At 45.6% G+C, this 21,635-nt stretch overlaps 1 protein-coding gene across 1 annotated transcript in view; it reads left to right on the top strand.

The window, feature by feature from the left end:
* Positions 1–20,650, top strand: part of LOC126195571 (uncharacterized) — a 313,541-nt gene extending 292,891 nt beyond the window's left edge. Inside the window, exon 5 of the mRNA XM_049934197.1 lies at positions 20,498–20,650. Coding sequence (XP_049790154.1) covers positions 20,498–20,650 — 153 coding nt within the window. The remainder of the gene's footprint in view (positions 1–20,497) is intronic.
* The last annotated feature ends 985 nt before the right edge of the window (positions 20,651–21,635 follow it).

Below are 21,635 nucleotides of genomic sequence, written 5' to 3'. Positions count from 1 at the left end.
CGTGATATACGTACACCCGTATTAGCTTGTAAGCTGCCCCTCTTCGCGTTTTCAAATAGGATACGAAGTCGGAAATATGGTAGGGGCTCACATGCACTCTTATATATGTAAGTTGTATCCGTGACCTTATACAGGGTGTTACAAAAAGAAACGGCCAAACTTTCTTGAAACATTCCTCACACACAAAGAAACAAAATGTGTTATGTGGACATGTGTCCGGAAACGCTTACTTTCCATGTTAGAGCTCATTTTATTACTTCTCTTCAAATCACATTAATCATTGAATGGAAACACACAGCAACAGAACGTACCAGCGTGACTTGAAGCACTTTGTTACAGGAAATGTTCAAAATGTCCTCCGTTAGCGAGGATACATGCATCCACGCTCCGTCGCATGGAATCCCTGATGCACTGATGCAGCCCTGGAGAATGGCGTATTGTATCACAGCCGTCCACAATACGAGCACGAAGAGTCTCTACATTTGGTACCGGGGTTGCGTAGACGAGAGCTTTCAAATGCCTCCATGAATGAAAGTCAAGAGGGTTGAGCTCAGGATAGCGTGGAGGCCATGGAATTGGTCCGCCTCTAACAATCCATCGGTCACCGAATCTGTTGTTGAGAAGCGTACGAACACTTCGACTGAAATGTGCAGGAACTCCATCGCGCATGAACCACATGTTGTGTCGTACTTGTAAAGGCACATGTTCTAGCAGCACAGGTAGAGTATCCCGTATGAAATCATGATAACGTGCTCCATTGAGCGTAGGTGGAAGAACAAACTAAAATGAGCTCTAACATGGAAATGAAGCGTTTCCGGACACATGTCCACATAATATTTTTTCTTTATTTGTGTGTGAGGAATGTTTCCTCAAAGTTTGGCCGTACCTTTTTGTAACACCCTGTATACAGGGTGGTCCATTGATAGTGACCGGGCAAAATACCTCACGAAATAAGCATCAAACGAAAAAAACTACAAAGAACGAAACTCGTCTAGCTTGAAGGGGGAAACCAGATGGCGTTATGGTTGGACCGCTAGATGGCTCTGCCATAAGTCTAATGGATATCAACTGCGTTTTTTTTTAAAAAAATAGGAACCTCTATTTTTTATTACATATTCGTGTAGTACGTAAAGAAATATGAATGTTTTAGTTGGACCACTTTTTTCGCTTTGTGATAGATGCCTCTGTAATAGTCACAAACATATAAGTACTTGGTATCACGTAACATTCCGCCAGTGCGGACGGTATATGCTTCGTGATACATTACCCGTGTTAAAATGGACCGTGTACCAATTGCCGAAAAGGTCGATATCGTGTTGATGTATGGCTATTGTGATCAAAATGCCCAACGGGCGTGTGCTATGTATGCTGCTCGGTATCGTGGACATCATCCAAGTGTCCGGACCGTTCGCCGGATAGTTACGTTATTTAAGGAAACAGGATGTGTTCAGCCACATGTGAAACGTCAACCACGACTTGCAACAAATGATGATGCCAAAGTAGGTGTTTCAGCTGCTGTCGCGGCTAATCCGCACATCAGTAGCAGACAAATTGCTCGGGAATCTCAAAAACGTCGGTGTTGAGAATGCTACGTCAAAATCGACTGCACCGTACCATACTTCTATGCATCAGGAATTTCATGGCGATGACTTTGAACGTCGTGTACAGTTCTGCTACTGGGCACAAGAGAAATTACGGGACGATGATAGATTTTTTGCACGTGTCCTATATAACGACGAAGCGTCATTCACCAACAGCGGTAACGTAAACCGGCATAATATGCACTATTGGGCAACGGAAAATCCACTATGGCTGCGACAAGTGGAACATCAGCGACCTTGGCGGGTTAATGTATGGTGCAGCATTATGGCAGGAAGGATAATTGACCCCCATTTTATCGATGGCAATCTAAATGGTGCAATGTATGCTGATTTCCTACGTAACGTTCTACCGATGTTACTACAAGATGTTTCACTGCATGACAGAATGGCGATGTACTTCCAACATGATGGATGTCCGGCACGTAACTCGCTCTTGGCTGAAGCGGTATTGAATAGCATATTTCATGGCAGGTGGACTGATCGTCGAAGCACCATACCATGGCCCGCAACTTCACCGGATCTGACGTCCCCGGATTTCTTTCTGTGGGGAATGTTGAAGGATATTTGCTATCGAGCTCCACCGACAACGCCTGACAACATGCGTCAACGCATTGTCAATGCATGTGAGAACATTACGGAAGGCGAACTGCTCGCTGTTGAGAGGAATGTCGTTTCACGTACTGCCAAATGCATTGAGGTTGACGGACATCATTTTGAGCATTTATTGCATTAATGTGGTATTTACAGGAAATCACGCTGTAACAGCATGCGTTCTCAGAAATGATAAGTTCACAAAGGTACATGTATCACATTGGAACAACCAAAATAAAATGTTCAAACGTACCTATGTTCTGTATTTTAATTTTAAAAACCTACCTGTTACCAACTGTTCGTTTAAAATTGTGAGCCATATGTTTGTGACTATTACAGCGCCTTCTATCACAAAGCGAAAAAAGTGGTCCAACTAAAACATTAATATTTCTTTACGTACTACACGAATATGTAATAAAAAATGGGGATTCCTATTTAAAAAAAACGCAGTTGATATCCGTTTGAACTATGGCAGCGCCATCTAGCGGGCCAAGCATAGCGCCATCTGGTTTCCCCCTTGAAGCTAGACAAGTTTTGTTCTTCACAGTTTTTTCGTTTGACGCTTATTTCGTGAGATATTTGGCCAGGTCACGAGCAATGGACCACCCTGCACAGCGGGCGTTCAGTAAGTAATGCAGCACTTCGTTTTCCCAGCCGATTCAGGTTGAAAGGAATGCGGAGTTCGTTGTCGGACAGCCTCTATAATTTCATGAAGTTCCTAAAAGGTGGCGGCGCTCCACGTAGCCTTCAAAATGGCGTCTGTAACAAATGCGTTTTCAAACAGGCAGCGGAGAATTAGAGCATCGCAGATACTCATAAGTGATTGCAGAATGTCTACGGAGACCTGACAGTGAACGAAAGCACGGTCAGTCGTAGTGCGAGGCGTCTATCATCATTGCAACATCACGTGGAAACCTGTCCGATCTCCCGCATGCCCGTCGGCCGCACACAGCTGCGACTCCTGCAACGTTGGAACGTGCCGACACGCTCATTGGAAAGGATCGACACATCACAATGAAACACATCGCTGCTCAACTGGATGTCTCTGCTGGTAGTGGTGACACATTCGTCCACCGTTTGGGGTGAAAGCTGTCTGCCCGATAGGCTCCTCGCTGCCTAACAGAAAACCATAAAGAGCAACGGAGGACCATCTGCACGGAACTGCTTGAGAGTTACGAGGCATTCGTGACAACTTTTGTGTCGAACATCATCGCAGGCGATGAAACGTGGGTTCATCACTTTGAACCGGAAACAAAACAACAATCCATGGAGCAGCACCACATCACCTCTCCGCCGAAGAAAAAGTTCGAAGCCCCATTCAGTAAATCCCCAGTAAATCATGGTGGTCTTCTGGGACTCTGAAGGGCAACGATCAACTATGAAATCTATTGTGCTATTCTAAGGAAATTGAAGAACGAATTCAACGTGTTCGTCCCCACAAAACTGCAAACGAACTTCTTCTCCATGACAGTGTAAGGCCTCACACAAATCTGCGCTCCGTAGAGGAGCTCATCCATCCTGCAGCCCAGATCTCGCACCTTCCATACGAGGTGTGGCTAGAAAAAAACCCGACTAGTACCGGTGAAACAATAAAACGAATGCAATAAGGCTGAAAGTCGCGTGGCCTGTCACGTGACTCTCGCTCCGCCTACTGCTCGAGTTTCATCTGCCTCCTGCACTCAGTCTGCCCGTGGCGTCTGTTTTAAGTAGTTGACGTTTTGTCTGTGCGTCGGAAAATGTTGAGTGTACAGAAAGAACAGCGTGTTAACATCAAATTTTGTTTCAAACTAGGTAAATCTGCAAGTGAAACGTTTGTAATGTTCAACAAGTGTACGGCGATGATTGTTTATCGCGAACACAAGTGTTTGAGTGGTTTAAACGTTATAAAGATGGCCGCGAAGACACCAGTGATGACACTCGCACTGGCAGACCATTGTCAGCAAAAACTGATGCAAACATTGAAAAAATCGGTAAACTTGTTCGACACTTTCCTTGTCAACTCCTGTTAACTCAGACACTGCTCTGATTGTTAAACGGCGATCTTGTCGAACAAGTTTACCGATTTTTTCAATGTTTGCATCAGTTTTTGCTGACAATGGTCTGCCAGTGCGAGTGTCATCACTGGTGTCTTCGCGGCCATCTTTATATCGTTTAAACCACTCAAACACTTGTGTTCGCGATAAACAATCATCGCCGTACACTTGTTGAACATTACAAACGTTTCACTTGCAGATTTACCTAGTTTGAAACAAAATTTGATGTTAACACGCTGTTCTTTCTGTACACTCAACATTTTCCGACGCACAGACAAAACGTCAACTACTTAAAACAGACGCCACGGGCAGACTGAGTGCAGGAGGCAGATGAAACTCGAGCAGTAGGCGGAGCGAGAGTCACGTGACAGGCCACGCGACTTTCAGCCTTATTGCATTCGTTTTATTGTTTCACCAGTACTAGTCGGGTTTTTTTCTAGCCACACCTCGTATGTTTGGCCAAATCAAAGATGCACTCCGCTGCAAGCAGTACGTGGATGGTGGGGAGGCTATACACGCAGCCAGGCGTTGGCTCCGACGTCGCCCGGTAGTGTGATACCATGCGAGCATGCAGGCCCTCTCATAAGGGGGGTGTAAGGCTGTCGCACTGAATGGAGGCTATGTTGAGAAATAGGGTTTTGTATACAAAAAAGCGAGGAGTAATACACTCCTGGAAATGGAAAAAAGAACACATTGACACCGGTGTGTCAGACCCACCATACTTGCTCCGGACACTGCGAGAGGGCTGTACAAGCAATGATCACACGCACGGCACAGCGGACACTCCAGGAACCGCGGTGTTGGCCGTCGAATGGCGCTAGCTGCGCAGCATTTGTGCACCGCCGCCGTCAGTGTCAGCCAGTTTGCCGTGGCATACGGAGCTCCATCGCAGTCTTTAACACTGGTAGCATGCCGCGACAGCGTGGACGTGAACCGTATGTGCAGTTGACGGACTTTGAGCGAGGGCGTATAGTGGGCATGCGGGAGGCCGGGTGGACGTACCGCCGAATTGCTCAACACGTGGGGCGTGAGGTCTCCACAGTAGATCGATGTTGTCGCCAGTGGTCGGCGGAAGGTGCACGTGCCCGTCGACCTGGGACCGGACCGCAGCGACGCACGGATGCACGCCAAGACCGTAGGATCCTACGCAGTGCCGTAGGGGACCGCACCACCACTTCCCAGCAAATTAGGGACACTGTTGCTCCTGGGGTATCGGCGAGGACCATTCGCAACCGTCTCCATGAAGCTGGGCTACGGTCCCGCACACCGTTAGGCCGTCTTCCGCTCACGCCCCAACATCGTGCAGCCCGCCTCCAGTGGTGTCGCGACAGGCGTGAATGGAGGGACGAATGGAGACGTGTCGTCTTCAGCGATGAGAGTCGCTTCTGCCTTGGTGCCAATGATGGTCGTATGCGTGTTTGGCGCCGTGCAGGTGAGCGCCACAATCAGGACTGCATACGACCGAGGCACACAGGGCCAACACCCGGCATCATGGTGTGGGGAGCGATCTCCTACACTGGCCGTACACCACTGGTGATCGTCGAGGGGACACTGAATAGTGCACGGTACATCCAAACCGTCATCGAACCCATCGTTCTACCATTCCTAGACCGGCAAGGGAACTTGCTTTTCCAACAGGACAATGCACGTCCGCATGTATCCCGTGCCACCCAACGTGCTCTAGAAGGTGTAAGTCAACTACCCTGGCCAGCAAGATCTCCGGATCTGTCCCCCATTGAGCATGTTTGGGACTGGATGAAGCGTCGTCTCACGCGGTCTGCACGTCCAGCACGAACGCTGGTCCAACTGAGGCGCCAGGTGGAAATGGCGTGGCAAGCCGTTCCACAGGACTACATCCAGCATCTCTACGATCGTCTCCATGGGAGAATAGCAGCCTGCATTGCTGCGAAAGGTGGATATACACTGTACTAGTGCCGACATTGTGCATGCTCTGTTGTCTGTGTCTATGTGCCTGTGGTCCTGTCAGTGTGATCATGTGATGTATCTGACCCCAGGAATGTGTCAATAAAGTTTCCCCTTCCTGGGACAATGAATTCACGGTGTTCTTATTTCAATTTCCAGGAGTGTATATTGGAATCCTAAATGAAATCAACCTGCTTTCAGAAAAAATGTGTTCCATTATCATTGAACGCCCTTCAAAGAAACGCTTTCTGACTAAAATATTTAGGGAATGTAACATAGAGCGGAGGAGACATGCTTCGTGCAATGTATTTATAATGATCTTAGCACATAAATAATTGAATTGAGTGTACCCGATTAATCGTAGCAGACTTGGAAAATTTGTCAACAACGTTGCTTACAGGCCCAGTGAATGCAATGGGCATGGTGTATCCAGGCTATTGGGATAACTCACAAAATCAAGTCGTATGAAAATCACACCTTACACGTAGACTGATGAACTGCAATTCTGCCAGTTCCGTCACTTACCTTCTATTCTGAAAGACATACATAGAGAGAATAATTGGTTTTTAGTTTGACATTCATTGTAGAAAGAATTTCAGAGAGTACCGACTCTGCCGATTCTGTGACGAGTGTTTCTGTGCTAACTGCAAAGTACAACTCCACGTAAATATGTCTGAATATGAAAATGATGACAAGGAGATTCAATTGACTTAGAAAATATTTGTGTAGAAAACGATATAATTAGTTGCAAAGCGTATCTATGCCACGATGTCACACGCAACATTAGCGCACAAAACACGTGGTTCCAGAGGTTACAACACATAAACACTGGAAACGACAGAAAGTTTACATTGTTTCGTACTTTTGATACAACTACAGACAAATATTTTATTCCTGGCCACCCACAGCTATTTATAGTACGCTGAGGTAAGCACTGTGAGAGGAGAAAGAAGAGTGCGCCAGTGTACGGTACACAGGCTGTGGCAGCCTCTTCCCCTCTCCACAGGTAGTACTGTTGTGCTGGGGCAGAGAGCGCGACTGAACTGCCATTCTGCGTACCCGTTCTATCGGAATAAAGTTCTGAGGTGTTCCAGCTCCTAGGACACACTCTCTGCGTCTGAAATGATGCGCGCCCTGTGTACTGGTTGTTTTAGTATCCCATTCCTCTTCCTCTGTGATGGGTTGTGGCAGCTCTCTGCGTGAAAACACAGGTCAGTGTGCACACCGTGGCCCAGGGTGCCATCAGCTCTTCTCTTGACCATGACGTCCAGGAATCTTGCATCCGTTTCGGTCTCCATAATGAATTTGATGTTGGAATGTATGGAGGTCAAATGTGTAATGAAGTCAAGGAGTTTGTTCCTTCCTTGGGACCAGATGACGAACGTGTCATCCAAATAACGGAAAAACACGTGGGTTCCCATTTGGATGACACCAGGTTTTCCTTCTCCAAGTACTACATATGCAAATTCTCGACTATAGGCGAGAGTGGGCTATCCATTTCGACTCTTTCCGTTTGTTTGTAGTATTCTCCATTAAACATAAAATACGTTGAAGTCAGGACTTGCCTGGAAAGATCGGTGGTCTCCACGTCGAATTTATGACCAATGAGCTCTAGTGGCCGGCCAGGTGACCGAGCGGTTCTAGGCGCTGCAGTCTGGAACCCGCGAGACCGCTACGGTCGCAGGTTGGACTCCTGCCTCGGGCATGGATGTGTGTGATGTCCTTAGGTTAGTTAGGTTTAAGTAGTTCTAAGTTATAGGGAACTGATGACCTCAGAAGTTAAGTCCCATAGTGCTCAGAGCCATTTGAACCATTTTTTAGCTCTAGTGACTCTCGTAGATGTACCCTGGTGAATAACGAAACGACGTCAAAACCCACTAGCATATCTGACTCTTTCGCTCTGAAGTTGTCGTAGCGTTTTACAAAATCCACAGAATTGAGGATATGATGAGTGCATTTACTCCAATAAAGGGTTAGTATTTCGGTCAGGTATTTTGCCGGCAAATATGTTGGTGCCCTTGTTTTGCTGACAATGGGGAGCAACGGTAGCGCATATTTGTGGACTTCAGGGAGTCTTGGGGGTACAGGTCCTTGACATAACAGATTTTTGGCGACACCCTCTGGTAATTTCGCTTCCTAGAGAAGATCCCAAGTCTTGTTCTCAACCTTCTTCGTGGGGACAGCGTTGGTGTTGGTGTAGGAGTCGCCATCTAGTAGACTGTGCGTATTCTCAGTCTAGTCGTTGTGGGAAAGAATAACAGTAGCGTTGCTCATGTCACCAGGTAAGACAACAATCCCAGGACACTCTTCAGGTCCCGAATCACCACCCTCTCTCTGCTGGTAATGTTTGAATTCATAGGCTTAGTTCTCGTCAGAGCACGGCGGGTTTCACTGCTTCAGGTGGTAGTCGAGCCGCAACTTGTTCAACTGCGTTGACGATGTCCACAACCGGTGTGTACGTAGAGGTGGGAGCAAAGTCCCTCCTCCAGAACTGAAACCACTTCTTCACTCAGCTCCATGTCAGACAGATTGATAACAGTCTTTCACGGGGCCTCCAGTGATGGTTTGTCGGAGAGACACGAGAATTTTTGTATTTGACGTCCTGTGGCATTTCTATGGCTGGAATCGGCTGTCACCCAGGTAACACTATCAATACAGTCCTAGATGAACAAATTAAAATGATCTCAGGCGCAGAGAGTCTGTTCCAGGAGCTGGAAAATCCCAGAACTCTATTCCAAAAAAACGGGTACCCTGAACGGTTGTTTAGGAGCGCCCTGCGTCCCTCCACAACAGTACTACCTGTGAAGACGGAAGAAGTCATGCAGGATGAGGCAGCCATAGCCTTATCGTACACTGACGCTCTATCGGGAAAAATCGGAGTAAAAACTGTCTTTTTCCCGCCCAATACAACACGAGCATTATTGGGAAGTGTCAGAAATGATCTCGGGTTGCAGAAGGCCGGCGTATGCAAGATTCCATGTCAGTGTAGGAAGACATGTATTGGACATACAGTGTGCACAGTCAAAGTTCCTTGCCGTAAACACCAGAGACACATCGAGTGATTTATCTCAACAAGTCAGCGGTCGCAGAGCACTGTTTATCCGAAAATCACACGACAGAGTACGAGCGTACCAGGAACTTGGCACAGACTTCCAAATACTGGGACAGCATCGGTAGAAGGGCCATTGAAATATGAACATCTCATCAACCGAGATTGCGGCTATAATCCTAGCCAGGATTGGGAATCAACACTGAGTTTAATTAAGAAGACTCTCAGCAAACAAAGCGATCTGGTGACCGCGGTGGACAGAGAACTTACATCAACACCATCACAGACACCGGCGCCAACGTCTCCGCGACCGCCGACGCCGACGTGCAGCCGAGGGTGGTGACCGCGGACGGAGCGGCTTGCGGGGGAGGGGGTATTAGTCGCCCAGGGGCGCTCAGCAGCTCAGTTCCTCAGCGCGCCTAATGATGGAAACATGTCTAATCGCTGAAATATTGTGCCCGCTGGACACTATGGACTGGCAGTACACCCGTGGGCTGTTCCATCAACAAATACGCTGGGAGAAACTGAAGAATCACATAAAAAGTTCTTGTTTCACTAGAATGTTCAATAAAGAAGGGATGATGTGGACCTGTTAGAAGCAAACGATGCTGCGCGAGGTGCACAAGTAGTCGAGCTGACTTGGAACTGGCCGCTCTGATGTGGCGTCGCCGCATATCACTTCTCTGGCAGCGCCACCACTGCGACTTCTTGGTGCGGCAATCGCTGGACTGTACGCCACCTCTGGAGTAGGTTGTCGACTTATCGACATCTGTGGTGCTGCTTGGTGGTACGTGCTGTGCTTGCGACGCCACAGCCTAGATATTTCGGAAAATATTGAACAATGCCCCATTGGCCAGGAGTGTGACGAACTTAAAGGCTCTAATATTCGGATGTATTAATAATAAGGCACAAAAGTAAAAGCTCCACATGGAAGACACGTTTTACATTCATGAAAGATTCCGTGAAATTCTTCAATTCAGAGCTAGCAATATGAACCAAAAAATCGGCTCGCATGAACTACACGACTTGATCAACGGTCCGAGTGACAAAAGTTCCCATCCTCTACTCACAAGGGGACCACATGAACCTCCCCTGACCGATTTAATTCATATTGATATGGTGTGTACAGTACGACAATGACTTCAATATACACACATCAAAAAAATTTTTGTATCACCACGGTTCAGATAGTTCCGGAACCTGTACATAAAATTAGAACAGCGTTCGATAAAAACATCATTTCCGCCCTTTTTATTACTCTTGAAAACCACACATTGCGTGTTGTACCACCAAACACCGAGACCTTCAGAGATGGTAGTCCAGATTGCTCTACACACCGGTAGCACTTCCTCTTGCATTGATGCATGCCTGTATTCATCGTGGCATACTATCCACAAGTTCTTCAAGGCACTGTTGGACCAGACTGTCCCATTTCTCAACGGCAATTCGGCTTAAATCCCTCAGAGTGGTTGGTGGGTCACGTCGTCCATAAACATCCCTTTTTAATCTATCCCACGCATGTTCGATAGGGTTCATGTCTGGAGAACATGCTGACCACTCCAGTCGAGTGATGTCGTTATCCTAAAGGAAGTCATTCACAAAATGTGCACGATGGGGGCGCAAATTGTCATCCATGAGGACAAATGCTTCGCCAATATGCTTCCGATATGGCTGCACTATCAGCCTGAGGATTGCATTCACGTATCGTACAGCCGTTACGGCGCCTTCCATGACCGCCAGTGGGGTATATCGCCCCTACATTATGCCACCTCAAAACAGCAGGGAACCTCCATCTGGCTGCACTCGCTGCACAATGTGTCTAAGTCGTTCAGCCTGACCAGGTTGCCTCCAAACACGTCTCCGACGATTGTCTGGTTGAAGGCATATACGACACTCATCGGTAAAGAGAACGTAATGCCAATCCTGAGCCGTCCATTGGCACGTTGTTATGCCCATCTGTGCCGCGTTGCATGGTGTCGTGGTTGCAAAAATGGATCTCGCTATGGATATCGGGAGTAAAGTTGCGCAACATGCAGCCTATTGCGCACAGTTTGAGTCGTAACATGACGTCCTGTGGTTGCACGAAAATCTGTAATCTATGAAGGAGAGATTATTGACATTATCAGTCTTGAAAGTGGGAAACGCTACGCTACGCGAAGGAACATGGACATGATGTATTGTGTGCTGCAAGTTTTTTTGTAAGGAATTAATATGTGATGCACACGTCTTGGCCACCGCTGTCGAACAATACTCCATCTAGAAAGCAGATTAATGTCCCGTGTTTCTACAATTTACTTGATTGTTTTGCTTCTATTGCATTATTTTGGTTTCAGAGGTAACTCAGTTCTTAGTTACTTTCTGATACACCTACATCTATATCTACACGATTACTCTGCAATTCACAGTCAAGGGCCCTGAACAGGGTTCATCGAATCATTTTTAAGCTACTTCTCTATCGTTACACATTTGAACAGCGCGTGAGAAAACTGAACATTTAAATCTTTCTGTGTGAGCTCAGATTTTTTTTCTTTGTTATGATGATGATTTCTTCCTGTATAAGTGGACGCCAACAAAATATTTTCACAATCTGAGGAGAAGTTTGGTAACTGAAATGTTTTGAAAAGATTCAGCTGCAGCGAAAAACGCCTCTGTTTTAATGACTTACATTGTAAGTTGTCTGTACTTCTGAAACGCTATCTCGGAATCTGGTACGAGTTGCAGCGTAGCGGCAACAAAAAATTCGATTTTTAAATTTTCGCATAATTATCAACGGAATTTAAAAATTTAAAATGCTTTCATAGTCTACCCGTAATGGGGTGTAATCTCATGTTAAAAGTTCAACACAATAAGAGAAGTATTACACTTTGAAACTGTATCTTTGTCGTGAGGTAAGGTAACTGACGACGCGCAAACTACCCAGACTATATTCACTCAGCATTTGAGAAAGAGTGCACTTAGCGACTCCGGACAAACTGTACCCATCATTTCAAACTTTTACGAAACTGTATCTCGCTGTGACCCTCCACAAAATGATGTAGGAAAAAAGTTTATCGTTTACTACATTTTCGCTGTTCATGCAGTCCAATTTTAGTATCAGGCATGAGATTTTATTTTATTGCTCCTTTACTGCTAACTCTATTTGCAACACATTCGGCAGACAGTATCTACATATATCATTGAATGCCGGCTGGAGTGGCCGAGCGGTTCTAGGCGCTACAGTCTGGAACCGCGCAACCGCTACGTCGCAGGTTCGAATCCTGACTCGGGCATGGATGTGTGTGATGTCCTTAGGTTGGTTAGGTTTAAATAGTTCTAAGTTCTAGGGGATTGATGACCACAGCAGTTAAGTCCCATCGTTCTCAGAGCCATTTGAACCATATCATTGAATGTAATTGAAAAATTATCTCATTGTACGACATACAGTTAAGGAGATAAGATGTAAACATTGAGATGCGTGAAAAACTAGCTTTTACTTAACATGGAGCTCAAATTCCCAGGACATATTCATCCAGTTTTTCCAACGTGAGAAACCTTAAGGATGATTTAAAGCCTTTCGTAAACTTTTTGCACTTACATGCTTAAAGGAAAAATTTGAAACATTAACTCATTTGTAAAGTGATCAGCTGTTTTATACATACGACTTCTATTCTTTAAAAGGTCGGGATTTTGCTGCTTTAACTAATTCAAGCAAACATTATGTATACGAAATAAAAATGGATACAAATTACTGCACTTCCTTCCCAGTTTTCCTCTTCTTTGTCAACTAGCTGCGATGCATAGCATGATTATAGAAAAAAAGAAGGAAGGAGAGAAAATTGGATGTTGTCTCTGCTTGCATACAGTCGCGGCAAATGTCTCCTGGCATCGCTTACCTTTGTTTATAATCTGCGAGATCCCTGGCTTGCACTGGTGCACAGAACCACTCAATGGGTTTCTTCATCTTCACGCTAAACAACATGAATCGATGTTAGATTTTTCTACGTGACTTGTATGAATAGTAATTTACTGCATACTGACCCTGACTAACACAGCTCAATAACTTCACCACGGAGTTTATAAAAAGTGAGTGAAATCAAGTTTTGCAATATTCCGCATTTCTTCGAATTAGCCGTGTTTACATCCACCTGGTAGTCGTTCCGACTTTCACCAACGCCGAGATATTTCGTTGTATGGCCTGGCTGATAACTAATGAGGACACACGTGGTCTCCACTCCGAGCGAAGAGGTGCAGTGGTTAGTACACTGGACTCGCATTCGGGAGGACGACAGTTCAAACCCGAGTCCGGCCACTGAATAGGGATGTGGAAATGGATTGGATAATTGTAAAGATTGATTGGAAAGAACAGTCGAGAGAATTTTGAAGGGAATGTGTGTATCTGTGCACAATCTTGGGTGACCTTTAACTGATACCAATATCAACAGACCTTAATATCATTACATTCAAGATCAATAAACATAATTTTCATTACATACTGCTGCTTCCAGTAGTGTGCAGAACCTAATAATCACCGCAACCATTGAAATTGTAGATCTGTCTATAAGTTCTTAAACACGCGAAGCTCAATACTTTTAGTGTATGTAAACAAAGTTCAATAGGTGCCTATCAAGTCAGAGTCATTGCCTTTACATTAACTACATTGTGTTTAGTCTTGAGAGTGACAATGTCGATGCAGGAACGCTCCTCCAGATACGGCGTTAATTATTCCTGTCTGCACCGAACGTCTTGATGCAGGGTATCTGCGGCGAGTGAAATGATGAGGAGATAGGAGTTGAATTTATAACCGTGCGAATAAATACTCCTTTTCTAATAACTTTTTATAATACTTTTAATGAACGGTTAAAATGGACATTTTTAACAATGCTGGTACGGCGGATCCAAGCAAGCGTCCGTATGCTACTACTTCCCGAACCAAAAAAGGTGAAGATACCTGAATTAATAAATTGAAAAGCGTATATCTTTGTTTCATACAGATATTTAACTATGTATCAAAACATCATTCTTGCCACAAAAAAATTCGTGAATTTACTTTTGTCAGTGTCTTTGGTTTATAGCTAATTCATTTTACACATAGCTGATATATAAGAAAAGAAAAACAAAAAAATTATTCAGTACACCATCCTGATTTAGATTTTCCGTGATTTCCGTAAGTCCCTTCAGCAAATGTGCTGATGGTTCCTTTCTAAGGACACGACCGAATTCCTTCCCATCCTTCCCTAATCCAAAGGGACAAATGACCTCACTGATGGTCCCCTCCCCCAAACCAACCAACCGTCGCCTCCACAGCATTTGTGTGGCGGTGGGGAGGGGAGAGGGAAGGGGGGATACCAATCCCGCCGCCGACAGGCAGCGTGTCCGTCGCAACGGAGAGGCACTATTCTGGTACGTCAGGTCGCGTGCCCTCGCAGCCCCACGCGGATAACCATATTCGTGACCGAATATTTAAGCTCCGCTGGACCATGCTAAGTCAGTTAAGCCCTTCGCCTGAAGTTAGCAGTTCCGTCCAGCCGCAACAGCGGTTCACTCTCAGTGCTACAAGTCAGCAGTACCAGCAGCGCTTTTTCAATGTTTCACACTGACAGAGCAAGCACAGTACGTAGTGGTCTTCATCAGAAATACGTCAGCCGTTATAAGCTGATGGTACCGGCCCAGTAACGCCCCAGGTCTTCACGCCTCCGCCTACCAGCAGTCTAGGGTTTGTCGTGTAGGCACATCACAGACAAAATCACAGGAGAGACACTACTATTGTATATAGTTGGGTGGATATTCATTCAAGGGCATCATAACTGAGTTTCGTTTCATTAACAATGTTATTCATTTAAAGTGTTTCAGGTCTCTCCTCACTAAGAGAGTACGTCATTATCAGAGTGAGGCATACTCATAAAACCGAAAAATAAAAGTGAAAACTGGATTCATGTTATGAAGCGGGTTCGACTAATGTGTTTAGTTCCGGCAAAAGCATTTAAGTACATAACAGTTGTGTGCTATAGTCAACCGTACGTTATGCTACATTGTAATGCTTGCTGCATTGCATACACGTTACAAAACCATATGGTTGTCAGTTTAAAACAAGTTTTATCGGTAGATACTTGCTATTAAGCGTTATGCTTAGAAAGCAGCCAGTCCGCAAGCATTATATCACAAGTTGCTCTACGTAACAGTTCACCTGCATTGTAATTAGAGATCTTTTGAAGAAGCTCGAAATTTGGCGCAGACTTCACTGTGAGATGCATATAATAGTCTCCACACCGAAACATTATCTCCAAACCTGACAGAAAATCCAATCGTACGTGAAGTACGCTAGCGGCAGCACACAATCAATCCCTTTCTGCGCGATAGCAGTGGAGATAATACGGAAAACAGTGCTGCCAAAGCAGAGTTACTAAACACAGCCTTTCGAAATGCCTTCACAAGAGAATACTAAGTAAATATTCCAGAATTTCGAAACAAGAACAGCTGCCATGAGGAGTAACAGAAATAAATATCCTCGGAGTAGTGAAGCAACTTAAATCACTTAATAAAACCAAGTCTTCTGGTCCAGAATATATATACCAATTACGTTCCTTTCAGAGTATGCTGATTCAATAGCTCCATACTTAATAATCATGTACAACCGTTCTCTCGACGATAGATCCGTATCGAAAGACTGAAAAGTTGCGCAGGTCACACCAACATTCAAGAAAGGTAGTAGCAGTAATCCAGTAAATTACAGACCCATATCATTAACGTCGATATGCAGCAGGATTTTAGAAGAAACACAGCATGTGATCAAAAATATCTCGACACCCCCAGAAACATACTTTTTTATATTAGCTGCATTGTGCTGCCGCCTGCTGCCACGTACTCCATATCAGCGGCCTCAGCAGAGCAGTAGACATCGTGAGAGAGCACAATGGGCCGCTCCGTGGAACTAACGAACTCCGAACGTGGTCAGGTGATTGGGTGTCACTTGCGTGATACGACTGTACGCGGGATTCCCACACTCCTAAACATCCCTAGGTATTCTCTTTCCGATGTGATAGTGAAGTGGAAACGCGAAGGGACACGCATGGCACAAAACCATACAGGCCGACCTCTTCTGGTGACTGACAGAGATCGCAGACAGTTGTAGAGGGCCGTAATGTGTAATAGGCAGACGTCTATCCAGACCATCGCACAGGAATTCCGAACTTCGGTAAGATCCACTGCAAGTACTATGAGAGTTAGCCGGGAGGTGAGAAAACTTGGATTTCATGGTCGAGCGGCTGCTCATAAGCCACACATCACGCCGGTAAATGTCAAACGACGCCTCTCTTGTAACTAACGTAAACATTGGATCATTGAACAGTGGTAAAACGTTGTGTGGAGCGACGAATCACGGTACACAATGTGGCGATGCGATGTCAGGGTGTGGGTATGGCGAACGCCCGGTGAACGTCATCTGCCAGCGTGTGTAGTGCCAACAGTAAAATTCGGAGGCGGTGGTGTTACGGTGTGGTCGTGTTTTTCATGGAGGGGGCTTGCACCCCTTGTTTTGCATGGCACTATCACAGCACAATTACTTTGATGTTTTAAGCACCTTCTTGCTTCCCACTGTTGAAGAGCTATTCGGGGATGACGAATGCATCTTTCAACACGATCGATCACCAGTTGATAATGCACGGCCTGTGGCGGGGTGGTTACACGACGATAACATCCCTGTAATAGATTGCCTGCACAGAGTCCTGACCTGAATCCAATAGAACACCTTTGGGATGTTTTGGAACGCCGATTTCGTGCCAGGCCTCACCGACCGACATCGATACCTCTCCTCAGTGCAGCACTCCGTGACGAATGGGCTATTCCCCGAGAAACCTTCCAGCACCTGATTGAACGTATGCCTGCGAGAGTGGAAGCTGTCATCAAGGCTCAGAGTGGGCCAAAACCATATTTATTTGCAGCATTACCGATAGAGGGCGCCACTAACTTGTAAGTCCTTTTCAGCAACGTGTACGTATACTTATATTCACATAGTGTATTGTGTTCTAATATTATGAATTACCTCGAGAAAACGGCCTATTGACACACAGTCCACGTGGATTTAGAAAAGACATTCTTGCGAAACACAATGAGTTCTGTACTCGCATGAAGTGTTGAGTGCTATTGACAAGGGATTTCAGATTAATTCCGTATTGTTTTGACACTGTACCACACAAGCGGTTTGTAGTGAATTTGCGTGCTTATGGAATACCGTCCCAGTTACGTGACTGGATTCGTGATTTCCTGTCAGATAGGTCACAGTTCTTTGTAATTGACGGAAAGTCGTTGAGTAAAACAGAAGTGATTTCTGGCATTCCGCAAGGTAGCGTTATTGACCCTTTGCTGATCCTTATCTGTATAAACGATTTGGGAGACAATCTGAGCAGCCGCCTTAGGATGTTTTCAGATGACGCTGTCGTTTATTGACTAATAAAGTCATCAGAAGATCAAAACCAATGGCAAAACGATTTATAAAAGATTTCTGTATGGTGCGAAAATTGGCAATAGACCCTAAATAACGATAAGTGTGAAGTCATCCACACGAGTGCTAAAAGGAATCCTTTAAACTTCGGTTACACGATAAATCAGTCAAATCTAAAGGTCGTTAATTCAACTAAATACATAGGAATTACAATTACGAACAACTTAAACTGGAAAGAACACACAGAAAATGTTGTGCGGAAGGCTAACCAAAGACCGCTTTATTGGCAGGAGATTTAGAAAATGTAACAGGTCTACTAAGGAGACTACCTAATCTACGCTTGTCCGTCCACTTTTAGAACACTGCTGCACGGTGATGAATCCTTACCAGATAGGACTGACGGAGTACATCGAAAAAGAATGGCAGCACGTTTTGTAATATCGCGAAATATGGGAGAGTGTCACGGAAGTGATACAGGATTTGGGGTGGACATAATCAAAACAAAGGTATTTTTCGTTGCGGCAGAATCTTCTCACGAAACTCCGATCACCAACTTTCTCCTCCGAATGCGAAATCACAATGATAAAATAACAGAAATCAGAGCTCGTACGGAAAGATATAGGTGTCTTTCTTTCCGCGCGCTATACGAAATTGGAATAACAGAGAATTGTTCAAATGGTTCAAATGGCTCTGAGCACTATGGGACTCAACTGCCGAGGTCATTAGTCCCCTAGAACTTAGAACTAGTTAAACCTAACTAACCTAAGGACATCACAAACATCCATGCCCGAGGCAGGATTCGAACCTGCGACCGTAGCGGTCTTGCGGTTCCAGACTGCAGCGCCTTTAACCGCACGGCCACTTCGGCCGGCAGAGAATTGTTAAGGTGGTTCGATGAACCTTCTGCCAGGCATTTAAATGCGATTTGCAGATTATCCATGTAGATGTAGAAGTAGAACGAAGTAATATGCGAAGTGGCGTTAAGTCTTAACACGCGAAACAGTAAATCGACGCCAGTGGATAATAATAAATCGACAAAGCACAGCCCGTATTGACGAGAGTGTATCCTCTAGTCAGCCCTCAGAATACAGAGAGAGCTTAGATTAATATCAGAGGCCTCAGCAGGAGAGATAATTAGTGAGGGGTCCTGCGTCTGGCAGCCACAGGAGCAACGTCTGAAACCGAGGCGAAGAGCGGGCGGAGTAATCTGACAGGGCGCAGGGGGGCCATCCGCCAAAACTGAGGAGCGCTAATTCACAAAGCTGCGCACAACCAGCTCAGCGCATCAGCTCTGCTGCGTACAAATTGAAGATCCAGTTTTCTGCGTGTACACAGGATCTAAACACTGGCTAGCAAAGATTTTTTTTCTTAAAGGTAGAGGGTTTTTCGGCGCTGATTTCAGGTAAAGTATTTAAAATTTGCAGTCACATGTAGTTTTGAGACAAATTTACACTACTGTCCATTTAAACTGCTACACTACGAAGATGACGTGCTACAGACGCGAAATTTAACCTATAGGAAGAAGGTGCTGTGATATGCAAATGATTAGCTTTTCAGAGCATTCACACAAGGTTGGCGCCGGTGGCGACACCTACAACGTGCTGACAAGAGGAAAGATTCCAACCGATTTCTCATACACAAACAGCAGTTGACTGGCGTTGCCTGGTGAAACGTTGTTGTGATGCCTCGTGTAAGGAGGAGACTTGCGTACCATCACGTTTCCGACTTTGATAAACGTCGGATTGTAGCCTATCGCGATTGCGGTTTATCGTATCGCGACACTGCTGCTCGCGTTGGTCGAGATCCAATGACTGTTAGCAGAATATGGAATCCGTGGGTTCAGGACGGTAATACGGAACGCTGTGCTGGATTCCAACGGCCTCGTATAACTAGCAGTCGAGATGACAGGCATCTTATCGGCATGGCTGTAACGGATCGTGCAGCCACGTCTCGATCCCTGAGTCAACAGATGGAAACTTTTGCAAGACAACAACCGTCTGCACGAACAGTTCGACTACGTTTGCAGCAACATGGGCTATCAGCTCGGAGACCATGGCTGCGGCTACCCTTGACGCTGCATCATAGACAGGAGCGCCTGCGATGGTGTACTCAACGACGAACCGGGGTGCACGAATGGCAAAACGTCATTTTTTCGGATGAATCCAGGTTCTGTTTACAGCATCATGATGGTCGCATCCGTGTTTGGCGACATCGCGGTGAACGCACATTGTATTCGTCATCGCCATACTGGCATATCACCCGGCGTGATGGTATAGGGTGCCATTGGTTACAAGTCTCGGTCACCTCTTGTTCGCATTGACGGCACTTTGAACAGTGGACGTTACATTTCAGATGAGTTACGACCCGTGGCTCTACCCTTCATTCGATCCCTGCGAAACCATACATTTCAGCAGGATAATGCACGACCGCATGTTGCAGGTCCTCTATGGGCCCTTCTGGATACAGAAAATGTTCGACTGCTACCCTGGCCAGGACATTCTCCAGATCTCTCACCAATTGGAAACGTCAGGTCAATGGTGGCCGAGCAACTGGCTCGTTTCAATACGCCCGTCACTACTCTTGATGAACTGTGATATCGTGTTCAAGCTGCATAGGCAGCTGTACCTGTACACGCCATCCAAGCTCTGTTTGACTCAATGCCCAGGCGTATCAAGGCCGTTATTACGGCAAGAGGTGGTTGTTCTGGGTACTGATTTCTCAGGATCTATGCACCCAAATTGAGTGAAAATGTAATCACATGTCAGTTCTAGTATAATATATTTGTCCAATGAATACCCGTTTATCATCTGCATTTCTTCTCGGTGTAGCAATTTTAATGGCCAGTAGTGTATAATTACTGTGAGGTACGAAAAATATTTCCCAGAGTGTACCGACTTCGGGGGAGGAGGGAAGAATAACGAGAGCGGTGCCAGCAGACCCTCCTGAACGAGAAGACCTAGGACGCAGCGCCCAGACAGCGGGAGAACGGATGCTGTACCTGGACCGCGCGCGGGGCGCGGACCGCACCTACTCATAGGAAGCGGCTGTGGGAGGAGCGGGAGGGGCATTGTCCTATATATACCTGGCGCCGGCCATCCCCCGGTCAGTACACCAGGGCACCTGATGATGGCTACGTGGTCGATTGCCGAAATATTGTGTCCTATGCACACTCATACCAGGCTGTTCACCCGAGATTTATTTCGTCACGAAAAATGTAGCAGTCTAACCCTTATAACAACGCCAGTATTGTTCTGTGAGGGTCTGCAATGTAACCTGCTACAAAAAGATGTTTAATTTTGTGGTACCTAATACTGCTTGCACTGTGCCGCCGTAGCAGCAGGTACGAGCAGCCTGAATGCTGTTATCGAGTCGACACTTCATATCCCTGTTAGCGTTATCCTATAGTGGATTTCCTTCCTATTGCCATCGTACATCACTCTAGGTATTCTTATACAAATCCATTAGTATTTGTACCAGCAATTACAGTTCAACTCATCTCACTAATTATGAATTCACAGAGATTTCCTAAGTTATTGCTTATACGTGTTAGTGCAAGCCTAGAATCTGACGACAGCATTCGGTAACAGGTACAGCCAACTCTCTTTTTATGTGAGTACACTTAGTGAAATTGTTTGCTTGTAAATTCGTACAAATACCTATCTAGGTTTCTTTTTGTAAGAATGCATTCTCTCGTGGCGATATCTACTAATAAAATATTATCAGGTTTCAAGCCGTCTCAAGTGGCAAACTGCCCATGAGTTTTCGGCAGGGATCCCTTATGCCATTTTCAAGTAGTTGACTGTCAACGACTTGATAATGGCAAAAGAGATCTCTGCCGAAAGCTCGTAGACCATTAACCGCTTGACACGGCTTGAAAACCGAGAATATTTTATTATCAGGTTTCTTTTACCACGAAAAGTTACTTAAATGCTTTTAGACTTAGCGCCCAGCACGACCATGTGTCATCGACATGCGATAGTTTTTATTGAAAAATCTGTTTCGACTGCACCCGATAGTAATTA

Source organism: Schistocerca nitens, chromosome 7 (genome assembly GCF_023898315.1).
Source record: "Schistocerca nitens isolate TAMUIC-IGC-003100 chromosome 7, iqSchNite1.1, whole genome shotgun sequence".
Taxonomy (NCBI): Eukaryota; Metazoa; Arthropoda; class Insecta; order Orthoptera; family Acrididae; genus Schistocerca; species Schistocerca nitens.
The sequence above is the reverse complement of the archived record's forward strand: the minus strand, read 5'-3'. Positions and strand labels throughout refer to the sequence as shown.